Genomic DNA, 15,130 nt, shown 5'->3' with positions numbered 1-15,130 from the left:
AAGCACAATTCAAGGCCATTTTTTGCAAGTTCAGTTTCCATGTTCAGAAAACTGTAAAAGTGTTAAATGTCCATGTCTTAAATTAGGTCGAGGAATGACTAATAAATGAGCAAGTAATCCACAGCAAGTGTGGGTTCCAGGCAGAGAGCGGGAAATTTTAATCATTTGAGACTTGAGAATTAATTACTTGTAAACATCAATGGCAGACAGAGGATGACACCAGGAACCCACAGCATCACTGGTTTGCAAGTGATTGTTGAGGACTGCAAGTGCAAGTGATTATCAGGAGCAGAAGCAGCTGGTGTTAACATCTCTCCCCGTAGATATGCCATCATGAGGTTCTGGCATATCTTGTGGGTTTGGCAGGAAACCTCTTCAAAACAAGATGGGCCTGGGAAGAAGAGGTGCAGAAAACATGGGAGTACCTCTTGTGATTTCTGCCGGGATAAGCCATGTTTGTTTGGATACAGGAGGCTGGGGTTTATGAATTATTAGGAGGGTGAGACTGGGATTGAGAGGGTCCTGGGGTGTGTATGCCAGCAGTCACTGATGTAGGTTTGTCCAGGCATATCGTGTTACTGAAATTAGATTTCACACGGGGGAGGACAGCTGGAGCAGTGCAGGCATGGCAGATCAAGAAGGCAGCATGTAAACGATGGAGTTATACAAGAGAAACAATAACCAAACCAGGGAATGTTGACTCCAAACAACAAACCCTACCAACTGAAATAGTAAAAAATACATTAAAGATTTGTTGCAACAACCTTCCAGGCCACTCAAGTCTTCTCTGCATCACAGAACCAAAGATGGAAAAGCAGCATTCAGCTTCTATGCACCACAAATCTGGAACAAACTCTCAGAAAACTGCAAAGAGCCTGAAACAGTGAGTTCTTTTAAATAAAGGCTAAAACCCCACCAGCTTAGAGATGCCTTTGATTAGTAGTAAGTGGAACATTTATCAACATATTTGACATATATTTGCTTGATGATGGCATTTGACAAAACATAATATTTATTGCTGGTTTCGTGATCAGTAACTCTGTAATGTTTTTATGGTGTAAAGCAAGAAGATGTCTCTTTGTTGTAAAACAAACCCACATAGGTGCTTGTAAATCCCTCTGGTGATTGTGTGCTGTAATTGTTGTGGATGATTTGTTTCTCCCGTCCTGAGTGTGTGGTTCTAATTTTATGATCTTCTGAGGCGAGTAAATTACACTACCTTTCAAGAGTCTTTTACAAAGAGTGTGCATCAATATGGTCATGTGACACCCTTTTAAGTCGAACACTGTACCCTGTGGCGTACATGGCAGTCGACTCCGCAGGATGAGCACCATGTCAGAGTGGTCTTGCAGGAAAAGGGAGTTTCCTTTATTGACAGAGGTAATTAAGAGCCTGATGAGCCTCGGCGATTCAGAAGAAAACCCAAAACATCCTATAATTAGGCAAAAAAGTAAGGCTAATCTGGCCAAACACTCTCCCTCCCAGGAAACAATTATCAGCTCAAGAAAGAATGAAAGCACAAGGCGTCCCAAAACATGAACATCAGGAGCTCACTTTAAGGAATCGGTAAACACACAGACACTTGAAATTACAACAAAGAAGGATATCACAAAGCAGCACTGCTAAGGTTAGCTTAAAATCAAACAGCTTGAACCTGCCAAGGACCAATTTTTTCAGTTATCTGATGTGTGTTTGTATATGAGGGTGTATCTTGTCTGTCTACATCTTGGTTCTTTCTGGATCATTGCAGTTACACAAAGGGAGGAAGGAGGAACATGGACCTGTAGTCAAGGAGCTCAGTGATGGAAGCAAGGTGAACGAATGGCTCTTATCAGTCCGATCCACATTTTCCAGCATGATAGGGACTCTACCTGGAGCCTTTCCCCATGAACTGTGATGCTTATCAGTCTGCACTCTGCTCAATGTCAGACATTGGAGAAAACCAAAGGAGAAGAAAAAAGACCAAAAGACGTCACAGTTAGATGGGGCGTTTGGATAAAAACCTTTAAAAAGATTGGAACTTGCATCCAGGGATTTGGATACTTGCAAAAGTATCCAAATCCCTTAAATGGATCTTGTTGCCTTTGAAACCACAAACTTCCATGTATTTTATTAGGTGGCTAATTGTGAACTGGGAGGAAGTCTTACATGGTCCATTGCAAGCATTTAGATTCAGCCCCCACCGCAGAGTTAATCCTTTGTAGAACCCGGGCTCACAGCACTAACAGCTTCTGGTCCATTGAGGGACGTCTCTGTACCCTTTGCACATTAGAAACTGAATCTTTTGCTCATTTTTGGAATACCAAGAAGATGGCTTTGCCAATGATTCTACTACATGAACATCCTTTGATCTGAACTATTCCAGTGCAGCTCTGGCTGTGTGCTCTGGGTCCCTATCTCTATGTCCACTAACTTTAAAATTGTGCAATTTGACATTTTGAAAATACATTTGCAAAATGAAAACATGCCACTTTTGAAAAAACTCAAATTTTTCAATCTGTAGTTTTGGTGTTTGGAGTTGGTGGTTTTCTGGCCATATCAAAATGAGTGTACTTTGCAAAATTGCAAGGAAAACACTTGTTTCACATCACACTAATGACATGATTAGCAACTGGATGTTACTACTGGCAGAAAAAACAAAGATGACAGAAAGTGGCACAAGATGATGGCATGGCATGTTTTTTAATGAGTTATTGCATGAACAAGCTTACTCACGTTACTTCAATTCCATGTTTCTGCTTAATGCAAACACACAATTGTGAAATTGTGTTCTTCCAACATCAGCAGAATATCAAAGTTTTGCCTACATTTGTAGTAGGAACACAACTATTTTCTTCCTCGAAAGACAATAGGTTTTCTTTCAGGGTTGACCTGCATTTAACTCCACCCATCTTCTCATCAACTCTGGCCAACTTCCTTGAAGGTGTTGGTGAGTTTGCAGCTGTGACATGCTCTTTCCATTTTCTGCTGATGTGCTTAATAGTATTTTCTAACCAACCTTTTCCCTAACCTGTTCCAGTTTCTCTTTATGGTGCTTTTGGTTCACAACAAACCTCCCCTGCAAGAGTGATTTCACTTCTCAGGGGTTTTGTAAGGATAACGGGTTGCGATGAGTCCATGTCACACTTTTGAGTTTTCTGTTTGTTAAAAATGTTGAAAAGTAGATATATTTTACCTCCACAAGGTGGCACTACTTTGTGCTGATTTATCACATAATACAAAAGGATTGTTTGGCAGAGATAAAATGCAAAAAAGCAGACTTTAAAACTCATATTAAAGCCAATACATTTATGTGTTAAGGGGATTTAGAGAATCATTGATTTCTATATTAAACAAGCAAAGTCAGAGCAGAAAATGCGAAAGCCTAATCTTAGATTCCATGTGTGCATGAGTGAATTGACTGGGCCTCTTCTGATGTGCATGTGGTTCTACTGCTTAAGCTCCCCATAAATGGACATATAATGAGACCACAATCCTGGTATCTAATGGAGCATTGTGGAGGTGTGGATAACAGTGTGCTTTTCTGCTGTTCTTCAATCTAACATTTTCATTTTAATGTGCATTTTTAAAGAAAAGAAATGCATTTCTTCAGATGCACAGGGAGTGTGTGCAATGTTGCCAAATTGTGATAATGTCTGTAGGCCCACACAGTTGGCTGCACCAGCTGTGTGGACCCGCTGATTAAATTTGCATCAGCCGAAGCTGAAGTTTCAACCAAAGCTTGCTGGTTTGTGCTACGAACATAATCTAGTTTACATTTTTATTGACACAAAACCTAAAAGGCTTAAACAATGTCTGGCAAAAGGGAATACGATGTGGAAAAATCCTGGCTTCAGTGTTAACGAACCACTAAGAGCAGACCTGAGAGCAAACTTTGCCGGCTCCCGATGTGTGTGTTTTGTTTAGTGTGTGAGCTCAGCTTTGATCTGTTCTCACCGCCTATTTGTGCCTGGTGAGCTCCTCCAGCCAGTCACTTACACAGTCTATGATATCTGTGAATTCCAGCTGATAAAGCAATCATCTGCTCTGCCTCACCCTGATCAGGGTCTGCTGCTGCATTTGATGTCTGTTGTACTGATTAGAGAAAGAGGAACGATTTGAGATATCACCGGCCCGTTTGTTTATGCCCCCCCTCGGGACTCTCTTTTGAAATGCTGTATTTTGTGCCAAGCTAATACACGTTTCCAGCTCGTCGCCATGGCGCAATACACTGCTCGAAAGCAAATGCATGTGGAAAAATGCTAAAAACTTGATACCTGGATCTTGAATCCAGAGCAGAGGAGTCAGAATGAGGCAACTGTTCTTTCTTTGGGTGAACCTGTAAAAATATGACTACAACATCCCTGAAGGATTAAAGCTCAAATGAAATATGAGCAGGCCACTTTGCCTGAATCTCATTTTCTTTAAAGTCAAAGTCACTGTCATTCCCTGAAACCGTGAAATCGTTTCATACTTCTTTTTAGGAAACCACAGTGTAGTGAAGCCTTGCGTTTCATCCAAGCACTACAGTTTTCATGCTAACTCTTACTTCGCCTATTTATAGGTAATGCTTTCGAATCAAGTCTGTCCCCGCTCTCTTCGGGGGCCTGCACTAGTAAAAGAGAGGAGAGGGGTTTCTGTTACTCTGTTCAGGGTCACTGAAGCTGAAGAAAACATCACGTCTTATTTCAGACAAATGCTAATAACACCAGGGAAAGATAAAAAAAAATGTCTAGACATGCTTATGTCAGAGCTCAGAACTTTATGAAAACAAAGACTTAAGAGAGTATGAAACAAGAAGTCTCATATTTAGAGGACGTAGATATTAAAAATCAAGAGTTTAAGAGAGGAAGAGGAAAAAATAAGCAGGTTAAATCTACACATTTCTATCTGGCAGAATGAATTTCGGATGGTCTGGTGCAACCATCAACTTGACTCATAGCTCCTTAAGAGATCTTAATGGAAAATGAATTACATGCCACTACTCTTTTGCATCTAGAGAAATGGCATTTCAGTGTGAAAGAAACACTGACATGGATCAGCAATAGCAATAAATAACAGGGACATCTGATAAATTAGGTGACATCAGTTAAACCATCTCATAGGCTGGTCACCATAGCAAATTTTGCTGGATGATAAATTATCTAAGAAGTTATTACACAAAGTGACAATGCTGTTGTTTTGAGATCATTCCTGTAATATCACTGAAAGCCTTAAGAATGGAAGCTTATCCCAGACCATGATGTATGCACAGTGACTACTGAGTTACTCTGTTGCACCTACTGATAGAGTATTGGTGTAAAAAGGACTGGGTTGGAACCAGAATGCTGACTCTGAGTCATGTTTATCTGTGGCTAACAGTTCAGACTCTGCAGAGCGCCTTTACTGGCGCACGCAGGAAATGCTATAGAGAAAGAGGAGATGAACCACGACTTTCACACAAAGCAGGCTTCACACAGTGCACCAGCATCAAGACTCGGCTGTGCAGTCGCTCACTGTGACTCAGAGGGTCAGTTTGTGTTTTCATGTTGCAGACGGACGACACAGGGAATGTTGCAGCACAGAGCGATGGCCCTGTGCTGCAAAGCCATCGCTCAAAACACACCGGCGCAGCCTGCTCTTCAGCCAACATGCTACACCCTCTCTCTGAGGCGAAGAGGAGAGCAGAGAGAGAGAGACTTCATCTGCACACTGATCAGGTTGAAAAAAAGCAAACTGATGCTAAAGGAGGAAACTGATTTATCACACCTCAGGGTTACATAAAATCTGTTCAAAGTAAAAGAAAAAACATCCACTGTATCTCTGCAACACGTGGAACTTTGAGAAACCCCAAAACAACATCAGAATATGAATATAAACAGAAACTGGCTGATCACTAAATAAGAGCACAACTCTCTTGTGTGAACACACCTGTGGTACAGATGTGCAAAAGTTGAATGAATAGTTTTGCAAACCAACAAATATCAGCCACTCTGAGCCCGGTTTCTCTTCAATTAAGTTAAACAGACGTTATTTAGTTTCCTGTGATATGATGACATTTTTTAGTAGAATTTCCAAAAATTAAAGAAAAATGTCTCAGTAGGGTGTGTTGTGATTTTTTTCTAGGTTTGTTTTATTTCTGCAGACATCTCTATTGGAGAACCTGTGCTTTATTTTCCCGGAAATTTTTTTTTTCTTTAAAAAAAAATATTGCTAAGTAAGTTCAATTTTCAATGTATCTGTAAAGTAAAAAAAAAAAACAGATTTAGTAATTATTTTCACATCAGTATTTGGAAATCAGCAGCCAAATCTCTGATCAGTGCACTGTCACTCAAGACCATTGCTTATCTATTTTAACAGTAGATAAGTTAGATTATGTGACAAACTGGGTCAACCTGGAATGGACTGCAGCACAACCATTAATTATATAAGAATCTGACATACACCACTAAACCCAACATATTTTCTAACTCAGCCATTTGCAATCCAAAAAGTCATTTTTCCCTCAATCCAGCAAAACAGAGCCACAAATGTTACATGAACTGTTCTGTTTCTATTTTTAGGTTTAAAATAAAGAAAAACATAAAAGTTGGTAAAATAAAACAAATGGAATGACTAACCTCTTTTCTCTGGGATGCTGAAATAATGTTAAAAAAAAAAGTTTTAAACCTGAAGACAAAAAAATCAATCTAAGAAAATACTTCTATTGTGGAAATTAAATACCATTATTCCATAATAAAAGAGAAAAAACTACTAAAAACTTGCTTTTGTTATTTGAGCTATACTTAAAAACATTAGCTAGTTATGATAAATTTTTAGTCAAAAGTATTAGGAGCCACTGTGGAAGGTTAAAAAGCCACTTGCGGCTCTGGAGCCTCATGTTGCAGATCCTAAAGGCTCCTGTGTGGGACAGAAAGTTTGTGCTTGACAAACTTAATGATAGTTAATAAGGTTTTTATTTGGAACCTTGATGATATAAAATCATTATCAGCTTTAAGGTTTGGGAGAAACTCTTTCACAATGTAATCTCTTGATCGCAGGACAAACTGTTTACTTGGAGCCTTCACGGATAAATAATGGAGAACAAAGTGGCTAGCTCTGCTCTTTCAAGTGACTGTGGCCAAGGAGATTTGAGATCTCTTTATCTCTCTTTATTTACCCATAAATCCTTTAACCTATCAGACAACCTCTTCTTCCTGTCATGAAAGATTAGAGCCAGATTAAGCTGGTGACGTTATGTCTCCAGCACACTCCCGCTGAAGGCTGGCAGAGGAGGTATTTGAGTCCAAACAGGGCTCTGTGCTCCACAGCTCAGGTGGATCAGAGTGGGTAGAGGTGCAGGTTGTCCTTCAGGGGCTCTTATCTAATCAAAAGCAAAAATCTTGAGAACCACAGTGAGCTTCAGCATGGTCAGCTGGTGCCAAAGTGACGTTCTGTTGCCAAGGATGGACTATAGGGTCAGCTGAACCTACAGATATAAGAAGATGACTAGACTCCACAGCCACATACCAAGCTCACTAATGAAAGAAAACATTCTGTACATTTCTGACAAGAAAATATGAGGCTCCCTGGAAAAAAATGATAAACTTTAACTCTAAGGAGACTTGTAGAGTTTTAAGGGATTAAAAAAAAAAAAGAAAAACAACCGAAAGCTAAATCGAGTTAGCCTATCAGTGCAGCTATTCAAGCTTGAAATAGCATCTTGATGCTAAACAGGTAGCAGAAGCACCAAACCCCCCAACGCTAATGTCAGCGATCGATCACTGTCCACATTTCTGAAGAAGTATTTCAAAACAAGTGCTAAATGAATGATCAGGGGTTTGCACCAATTTGATAGATGAATAACCTAAATAACAGATGCAAAATAATAGATATCTTAGTTGTTGAGCCCAGTTGTCAATTTATTCAATAATGTACCAGGAAGAAGCGATTTTAAATTGGAAATGGTGCTTTTTTTTAACATGGTTTTCTATTAAAATACAATTTATTGCAATTTTTTAAAGTGATTACAGACCCTGAAATTAACTCCATTAAAAAAATTTTGAGTCCAAGCATTAATTTGTAGATAATGCAGACGTGGTTCAAGCTATTGATTTATTGTGTTATCAATGGTTACATCCAAAGAATACGAGGGACTCACTTTGCATAAAAATTTCCTCACATGCAGAAAAACTGCTGCAAAAAATGTTTCTGGATCATCATGATCACATTTTGTGTGACAGGTTTTGTTGCAGCCAAGAAGATCAGGCCAGCTCCCGAACTGTCTTCTCCTTAGGAATGTGCTATACATCTGCACATAAACTGAGGCCTTCACTTTTCACAGTAAAGTGTCCTCATACAGTTTATGTGTTTGGAATGAGCATCTTACATTTCTATCCAAAAAGACCACCATGAGCATGATCAAAATACAAAATGGGCACAATACTAGCCAACATTATCAAGTAATGTTGACACTTCATGTCACAACCCCAAAGACATGAAGTGGATCAAAGATCAGAATGTTTACATTTTGGACGCATCTCCAAAAACTATGAATCTGTCAATTAGGAGACTTCAGTTTTCACATAGAAACTAAAATCTATCATAACTGCAGACATTATGACAAAGGAAAAATTGTACATCTCATAAATTTGGTGCATTTGCTGAGACTAGCTTTCAGAAAATTTAAAGTGACTTTTAGTATTCTGCAGAACAGCCTAGAAAGAAGCAAAAAATAAATAAAAAGCTACACAAAGTTGTCGACTATAAAGGAACATTCACAATTTAAACCTGTGATATCTAGGTTTAAGATACAAGCAACAAAAGAAAAATGTATATCTCTCAATTAAAATAATGGAATTATTATTTGCAATTATCATCTCTGAGAAATCGATTATCAAATGGATATTATTATCATTATGTTGTAAAACTCCTCAGGAGTGCAGGAACAGTTCTTCTGCTTCAGGTACCTCAAAGCTGCTTTCTGGATTCCACTCCCCAGCTTCAAGCTGCAAGCCTGTGCATGCTACCCTACACACTGTGGTGACAGTTAAAAATCCAGACATGAGACTTCTTCACACATGATTCACATTCAAGGTATGGCTGACGAGTCACAGTACTGCCGCAGGGACTGCGGCACCAAACCTGAAGATTGGGAGGAACTTCACTAACAGGAGATTTGAAGAGGACCAACAAAATACTTGATCCTTTTCTCGTTCTTTGAAAAAACCTTAAGGTTCAGCTAAAGAAAGCTGATGTGATCAGGTTCAGATAATGGTCGCTTTACTTGGTGAATCTGTATGAGTTCATCACATACTGCTATGTGTTAAAAGGTTACACCAGTGTGTGGATTTTCTCACAAGCTGGACATGAGAGGATGGCCTTTTTCAGGCGCTAGATAGATGAGGAGGTGGAGCTAATCTAAATCAAGTGGGACAAAGTTCAACTTTAGTCTTAAGAAAAAGATATCCTCAGACTTTTCTTAGCTTTGTTTTTCAAGTGTGAATGACTCACTCTTGCAGGAGTGCTGTCTGGGCCCTCTGCAGCATGTCCTCTCAGGTTAATGACGTGGACCTCCTGAGACAGACTCATGGTGCCTTTGCTTGCACAGCCTGACATGGCGGTGAAGCTCTTCAGGATGGCCTGCACAGGGTGTCCAGTCCCGACCGGCAGCAGCTCACATGGACTGCGAAGCAATGGCCCTACAATGCAAAAACATCACAAAGAACACACACATCACATATATGTTAACGGAATATATATTTGCAATATATATTCTGTAGCAAAAATGAACATCATCCAGGCAACTAGACAAAAAGAGTTGAAGTTATGATTGAGTCGTGCATACACAGGGGAGCAACCTAAAAAAGGACAGGATTATGTTTTAATTATGGTCTATGTCAGAGCTTACTATATATGAAGCTACATTTAAGCAACAAGATTTATGGGTTGTTTACAGGCTGCACTGAAGAATGAGGGCATGCCACACTGTACACTTCTGTTCTGTCTGCCATCTGTACGACCCACTTACTCAAAGCCAGGGTCTTTACTTTGTCACCAAAGGCAGCGTGGTACGTAACAAGATTCAGTCGTTGAAGAAATGCAGCACACCGCCCAGTAAAATGTGACTAAACAGGGTCAAGTTTTCACCTCTCAGTTCATCCAACAGCCTTGTACCAGTCAGGGCCCGCTAACATTTCAAATGCACCGCATTAAACCAACAAAGCTTGCCAACAGCAATCTGATGGAACATGTGGAAACAATTAAAGTTTGAGCGCAAGACAGTTCGATGGCAATTGTAAATTTTTCCCCGACTGAAAACATAGTGCCTCAGCAGAAGGATAAACCGCTGGGGAAAAGTCGGCTTCTTTTTCAATCTCGAACACACAGCCATTGTTTTCTCTTTCTGTGCTCGCCAATAAGTCTATGTTAGATCAGCATAACGCTGCACATCACACACGGCACAGCTCCCCTGGGTTTGTTGTGAGAAAATCAGGCACATTTTACTGTTCCAATACTTGTCTGAGGAGGGAAAAAGCTATCTCGAGCTGAATTTTATGCCACCTCACCATTTACCCAAACACAGGGAGAAAGAAGCTTATTAGGAGCTTCAAGATCATGTTTAAACTGATTTTAAAAAGTAAGATCCCGCAAAGTGATAAAAACAGAAGGCCTAATGGCAAAAACCTGTGGTGGATCAGTATTTCCACACTCTGCCTTTGACCCCGATACCCGTTTCCTCCCAAAGGAGCGCAGGCAATTCCCTCCCTGAACGTCACGTCTCACTCCCACAAACACATCCGAGGGCACTCCGACTCACTTTTTCCCCCCCACTCACATGGAGAATAACAAACAACCGCCAAACAAACAAAGAAAAACGCAGCTTCTTGTCAGAGACGTCCAAGAGATTACAGCACCAGCTGGAGAGTGATCTGATTTTCTAATTCTTTGAGAGCACATCAGAACAAAAGATAAAAAGAAAGGGGAAAAAGTAAGGAGACTACACTTTTTTTGCCAGTACACATTTAGGTAAATAAGACAGGTAAGATAGTTTAGAGGTTTTAAAGAAAGTTACTGTTGAAAAGTTGATAACAGTGGATAACTTTATTTTCTTGGTTCCTGAAATTTGGGCTAGTCTTAACCAAGATCCAAGATTAGAGCAAATTAATTAACGTCATTTTTGTGGATTTTTATAATTAACTGCTTCTATTTCCTGATAGTTACATAGGGCAGAAACAACCTACGTGTTTTATAACCCAGTATGTGTTTCACACAGGAAGATAATTGGTGGCCTACCACCTCCAGCCCCCATTTCCTTTGTACTTTACCATTGGAGTATGCTCATAATCGTCCAAACAGCTAAACTTCATAAAGTACTGCTCACATAAGTCAACATAATAATTTTGAGTTTTTATTTTGGTGCAGCCTCATTTTATTAACAAACATAGACACATTCTGTAAAAATTTGGCAGTTTCAAGAGTTTCAATAAAAATATACAAACAAAAGCAAAATGTTTTTTCCTACTGTTAATAATTAGGGGTGCAGCAATACATCAGCCCTTATTTCTTTCATTTTGGGAGATCTGCAATCAGCTGATACATGTAAAGCCGATCTTATACACTGATTCTTATCTTCCTCTGTCTCCTTTTCATTTGCCTCGAGAGGGATGACTGACAGACCTGCCACCAAATCACATCTGCATATGCACAGTAAACAATAGTCACTCCACTTTTCCTACTTTAGCTCTTTCATTGCAATATTTTGCCACTCTTCCAATAAAAAGAAATGATATTGGTTGAAATCAGAATCAGTTAAATCAGTCTTTTTAAAGACTGTGATCACTAAAAAAATTACAATCACTGCACTTATATTCTGATTATTATGGTTAGAATATAATCTTTATTGTTTATTTGTAGGGTTTTTTTATGCAAAAAACCTTCAAGTAAAAACCTGCAAAACCTAGCAGTAGTTGTGTACAAGTGCATTCTGTGCAGAATTCTACACCTTTTTGCCTTCCTGTTCTTCATATACTAAAACTGTTATCAGCTGGTCGATTAGTTACGCTTTTCACAGCTCGTAGTTCTCCCCTTGTAGTTTCAGCATATGCATAATAGTATGGGACGGCACTCCTTAGGTTTTCACATTGTGATTGAGGATCTTGTTCACAAGCGGACATATTTGTCACAGCCAAACTTTTCTTTTTTATGAGCAAAGCGTACATGTCAGTCTTCTTTTAGCCAGTGGGGAAAGAGAAATGCTTCACTATTGCATGTTTCATATATAACAAAACCTAGTTCTGGACCCTCTGTTCAAGGGACCAACTACTCTGATTTATATTCAAAGAATCTGCTACGAGAGTTATCTACAGGAGGTATGGTCTGAACTGCCTTAACCCCTTCAGAAGCCCTGAACTGTCCCTTTAGTCAAAAATCTTGGTTCTGTTTCCAGTGCATATGTCATTTCTATTAGACTAAAACCAGAAGACACAGGAAATAAAGCTAGCATCTGTTGGTTCCACCACATAATCTGTCTGCCTCTCTCCCCCACTTCTGTCCTCATTTTCAGTTATTCTTCTTCTTTCATCACTGGTTGTGTTCTATCCGGGTCAGGTCTTTTACGCAAACCCCAGTAAGTCATAGAGGACACACAGGCTTTTAAATTTGGATATTGACATTTAATTGCTCATACTCGTCAAAAGTGAACCTTTGTGAGATAACCAAATTAAGTTGGTGTTGAAAAACTTGACACGGTTCTATTGCAAATGTATCAAGTAGGTACTACTGTATTTATGTAACAGTTTTATGTCTGAAAGTAGGGCATATATATAATTAAGAGATTTCAATGAGTTGATATATGTTTCTTATTTGTACCAAAGGAAACTCTGCACATTTAAAACTGAGTTAAAGAAATAGCCCTTTGAAGCCATTGAAAAACAGCTGCTTAAGCATTAAATGCTAATGCTGATTGCATTATCAAGAGAAAGATCTGAAACAGTTCAGTTTTTGATTCTTGACAGCCACTGTAAAATGGAACAAACAAACAAAGGCTCAGAAATAGATTAGTTTGTTTAGATTATGAAATCCAGAAAAAACATGGCTGCTGTCCAGACTGCTGTAGTTCACTGGAGCCACAAAGGCCTTAAAAAGCCTAAGGGTAGCTTGTTTTGAACATTAAAATAAGCTACATAATAGCTTAAAAGTGTCACGCTTCATTTCGGACAGGCATCAGGAAAGGCAACTTTCAGTGACAGTCGCTGGTGTAAAAACCACGTGTAATAGTGAAACAAGACTTTGTGGTTTTAGCTCTGAGGCTGAGAAGTTAAAGCACTTAGAAACTTTCACCGCCTCGCTTATTCTCTCTGGTAGTCGGTGGCTTCAGAAATGAAGCTACTGGGACTTGAGTTGAGTCTCAAACTGAATTAATATGCTACTGAATCAAGAGTCAGTTTCCTTAAAGCTCGTGGCAACAGAGAATGTGCACCAGTAGCTATAAAATGTGATGTTCAAATTGACGCCCCTTTTCTATGTCTTATTATTTGTGTTCAGAGCAACAACCACAAAGAGAAAACGGATACCTAACACACAAATGCGCTTCTAGCATGACTCACTGGTAGGTGTGTGGAGGTGTCGGCATGCAAGCCAAAGCATTGGCTTTTTGTTGTAAGGCAAGATGATCTAAAAAAAACTGAACACTTAATTTCATCAACCCAGCAAGCTTTGTCACTGTTCTTTTGATATCTTAAGATAACTGTGCTTTTTCTCAGAGTAACTGTACCTTCACTGTGTTCTTCAGTAAACAGGGTGGTTCTCCTTGTGACTGATTTTATACATATTGAAAGAAAATGATCTGGAATATTCATAAACCACTCTGCTGAGGTTGATGTCTCCACCATAGTAACATCAAAAGACTGAGATACAATTTGTAACATCAGCTCAGCAAAAGACACCAATTCTGAATCTTTCGATCTGTATTAAACTGAAAATGAAGATGAAAAGCTGAAAGTTTTTTTAAACTTAACTCTTCATCTCATTTTATGTTCTAGCTTAAAGTGTTGTTATGGACATTTATATTTGAAAACATTGTTATTCGTCAACATTTTTAGAGGTCAAAATATAAATTGTAAAATCTGAAGCTGTCCTTCATTTTAGTGAGCGTAACACTTTTCAGTTGTGGTCAGATTCTCCAGAGTTCATGAGCAGGACTCTCTGCAGAATGACTGATTGTTCACAATGTGTTAAACACATGGACATGAAAGACTAAGCACCAAAGACTGACGTTCACCTTGACCCATGCTTCTAACCACACAGTTAAAAGTTTATTTGTTCAATTTTGGTTTTGGTTGAGGGACAGAGAAAGTCTCCAGTATCAAGAACGCATAACATGAGCCTAACAGAAATCTTGAATTTGCCTCCCAAGATCACTGAAGATTTTATTTGTTTTTGTAGAAGGCCATTAATTATTCTCCTTTTATTATTGTACTCTTCTTAAACACCATTGAGCCAGTCTGGTACAGTATTAGAGGTAGGACAGGAAGTGAGACAGAGAGGGAGAGGGACAGAGATAGACAGAGAGACGGACTGTGCCAGCAAACACTTTTGATATATTTGAACAGTGTGAAATCCAGCCAGTGATGTCACCAGACACTTTTCACAGTCATTTATGATTTAAACAGTAATATTGTTCAGATATTTTCTTTGAATGCATTAGTCATTCCACAGACGTTCAGTGTGTTATAAAATAAAACGGATTCAAAGATCTGTTTTTATTGCTGTACAAGCTACTCACATTTCCTACTAATCGATTTCAGTGGCAGGGGGAAAAAAATCCCTTTAAGAGACAAAATAAGAAATCAGCTGGTGACTAGACTGGTCAAAAACTCAGAAGTCTGACCTTCTTCCAATCAGTGAATGCCCCAGATACTTTCTTTTTATTTTTTCCTTTTTTACAAAAATCACTAAGAAAAACTACGCAGAAATGCTGACAAAATAAGATAATGTTATTTTTTTCGCTTCTCCCCTTTTTTTAAACTCATACTGCTCTCATGAAGTGAAATTTTCACTGATTCTTTAGAAATAAATAGGCCCAAAATGTTCACAATAATATTCCAAAAACTTTATCGTGTCTTGCACTCATTAAGTGAATATCATATTATCTCTTCTCTTTAGCTGAACATACATTATCTGTTGATCTCAT

At 38.9% G+C, this 15,130-nt stretch overlaps 1 protein-coding gene across 1 annotated transcript in view; it reads right to left on the bottom strand.

Annotated features, from left to right (window-relative positions):
• Positions 1-15,130, bottom strand: part of tgfbr3 (transforming growth factor, beta receptor III) — a 72,869-nt gene that overhangs the window by 41,515 nt on the left and 16,224 nt on the right. Inside the window, exon 3 of the mRNA XM_055060480.1 lies at positions 9,451-9,638. Coding sequence (XP_054916455.1) covers positions 9,451-9,638 — 188 coding nt within the window. The remainder of the gene's footprint in view (positions 1-9,450; positions 9,639-15,130) is intronic.

The sequence above is a fragment of the Poeciliopsis prolifica genome, unplaced genomic scaffold (genome assembly GCF_027474105.1).
Source record: "Poeciliopsis prolifica strain line A6 unplaced genomic scaffold, Auburn_PproV2 SCAFFOLD060, whole genome shotgun sequence".
NCBI lineage: Eukaryota > Metazoa > Chordata > Actinopteri > Cyprinodontiformes > Poeciliidae > Poeciliopsis > Poeciliopsis prolifica.
The sequence above is the reverse complement of the archived record's forward strand: the minus strand, read 5'-3'. Positions and strand labels throughout refer to the sequence as shown.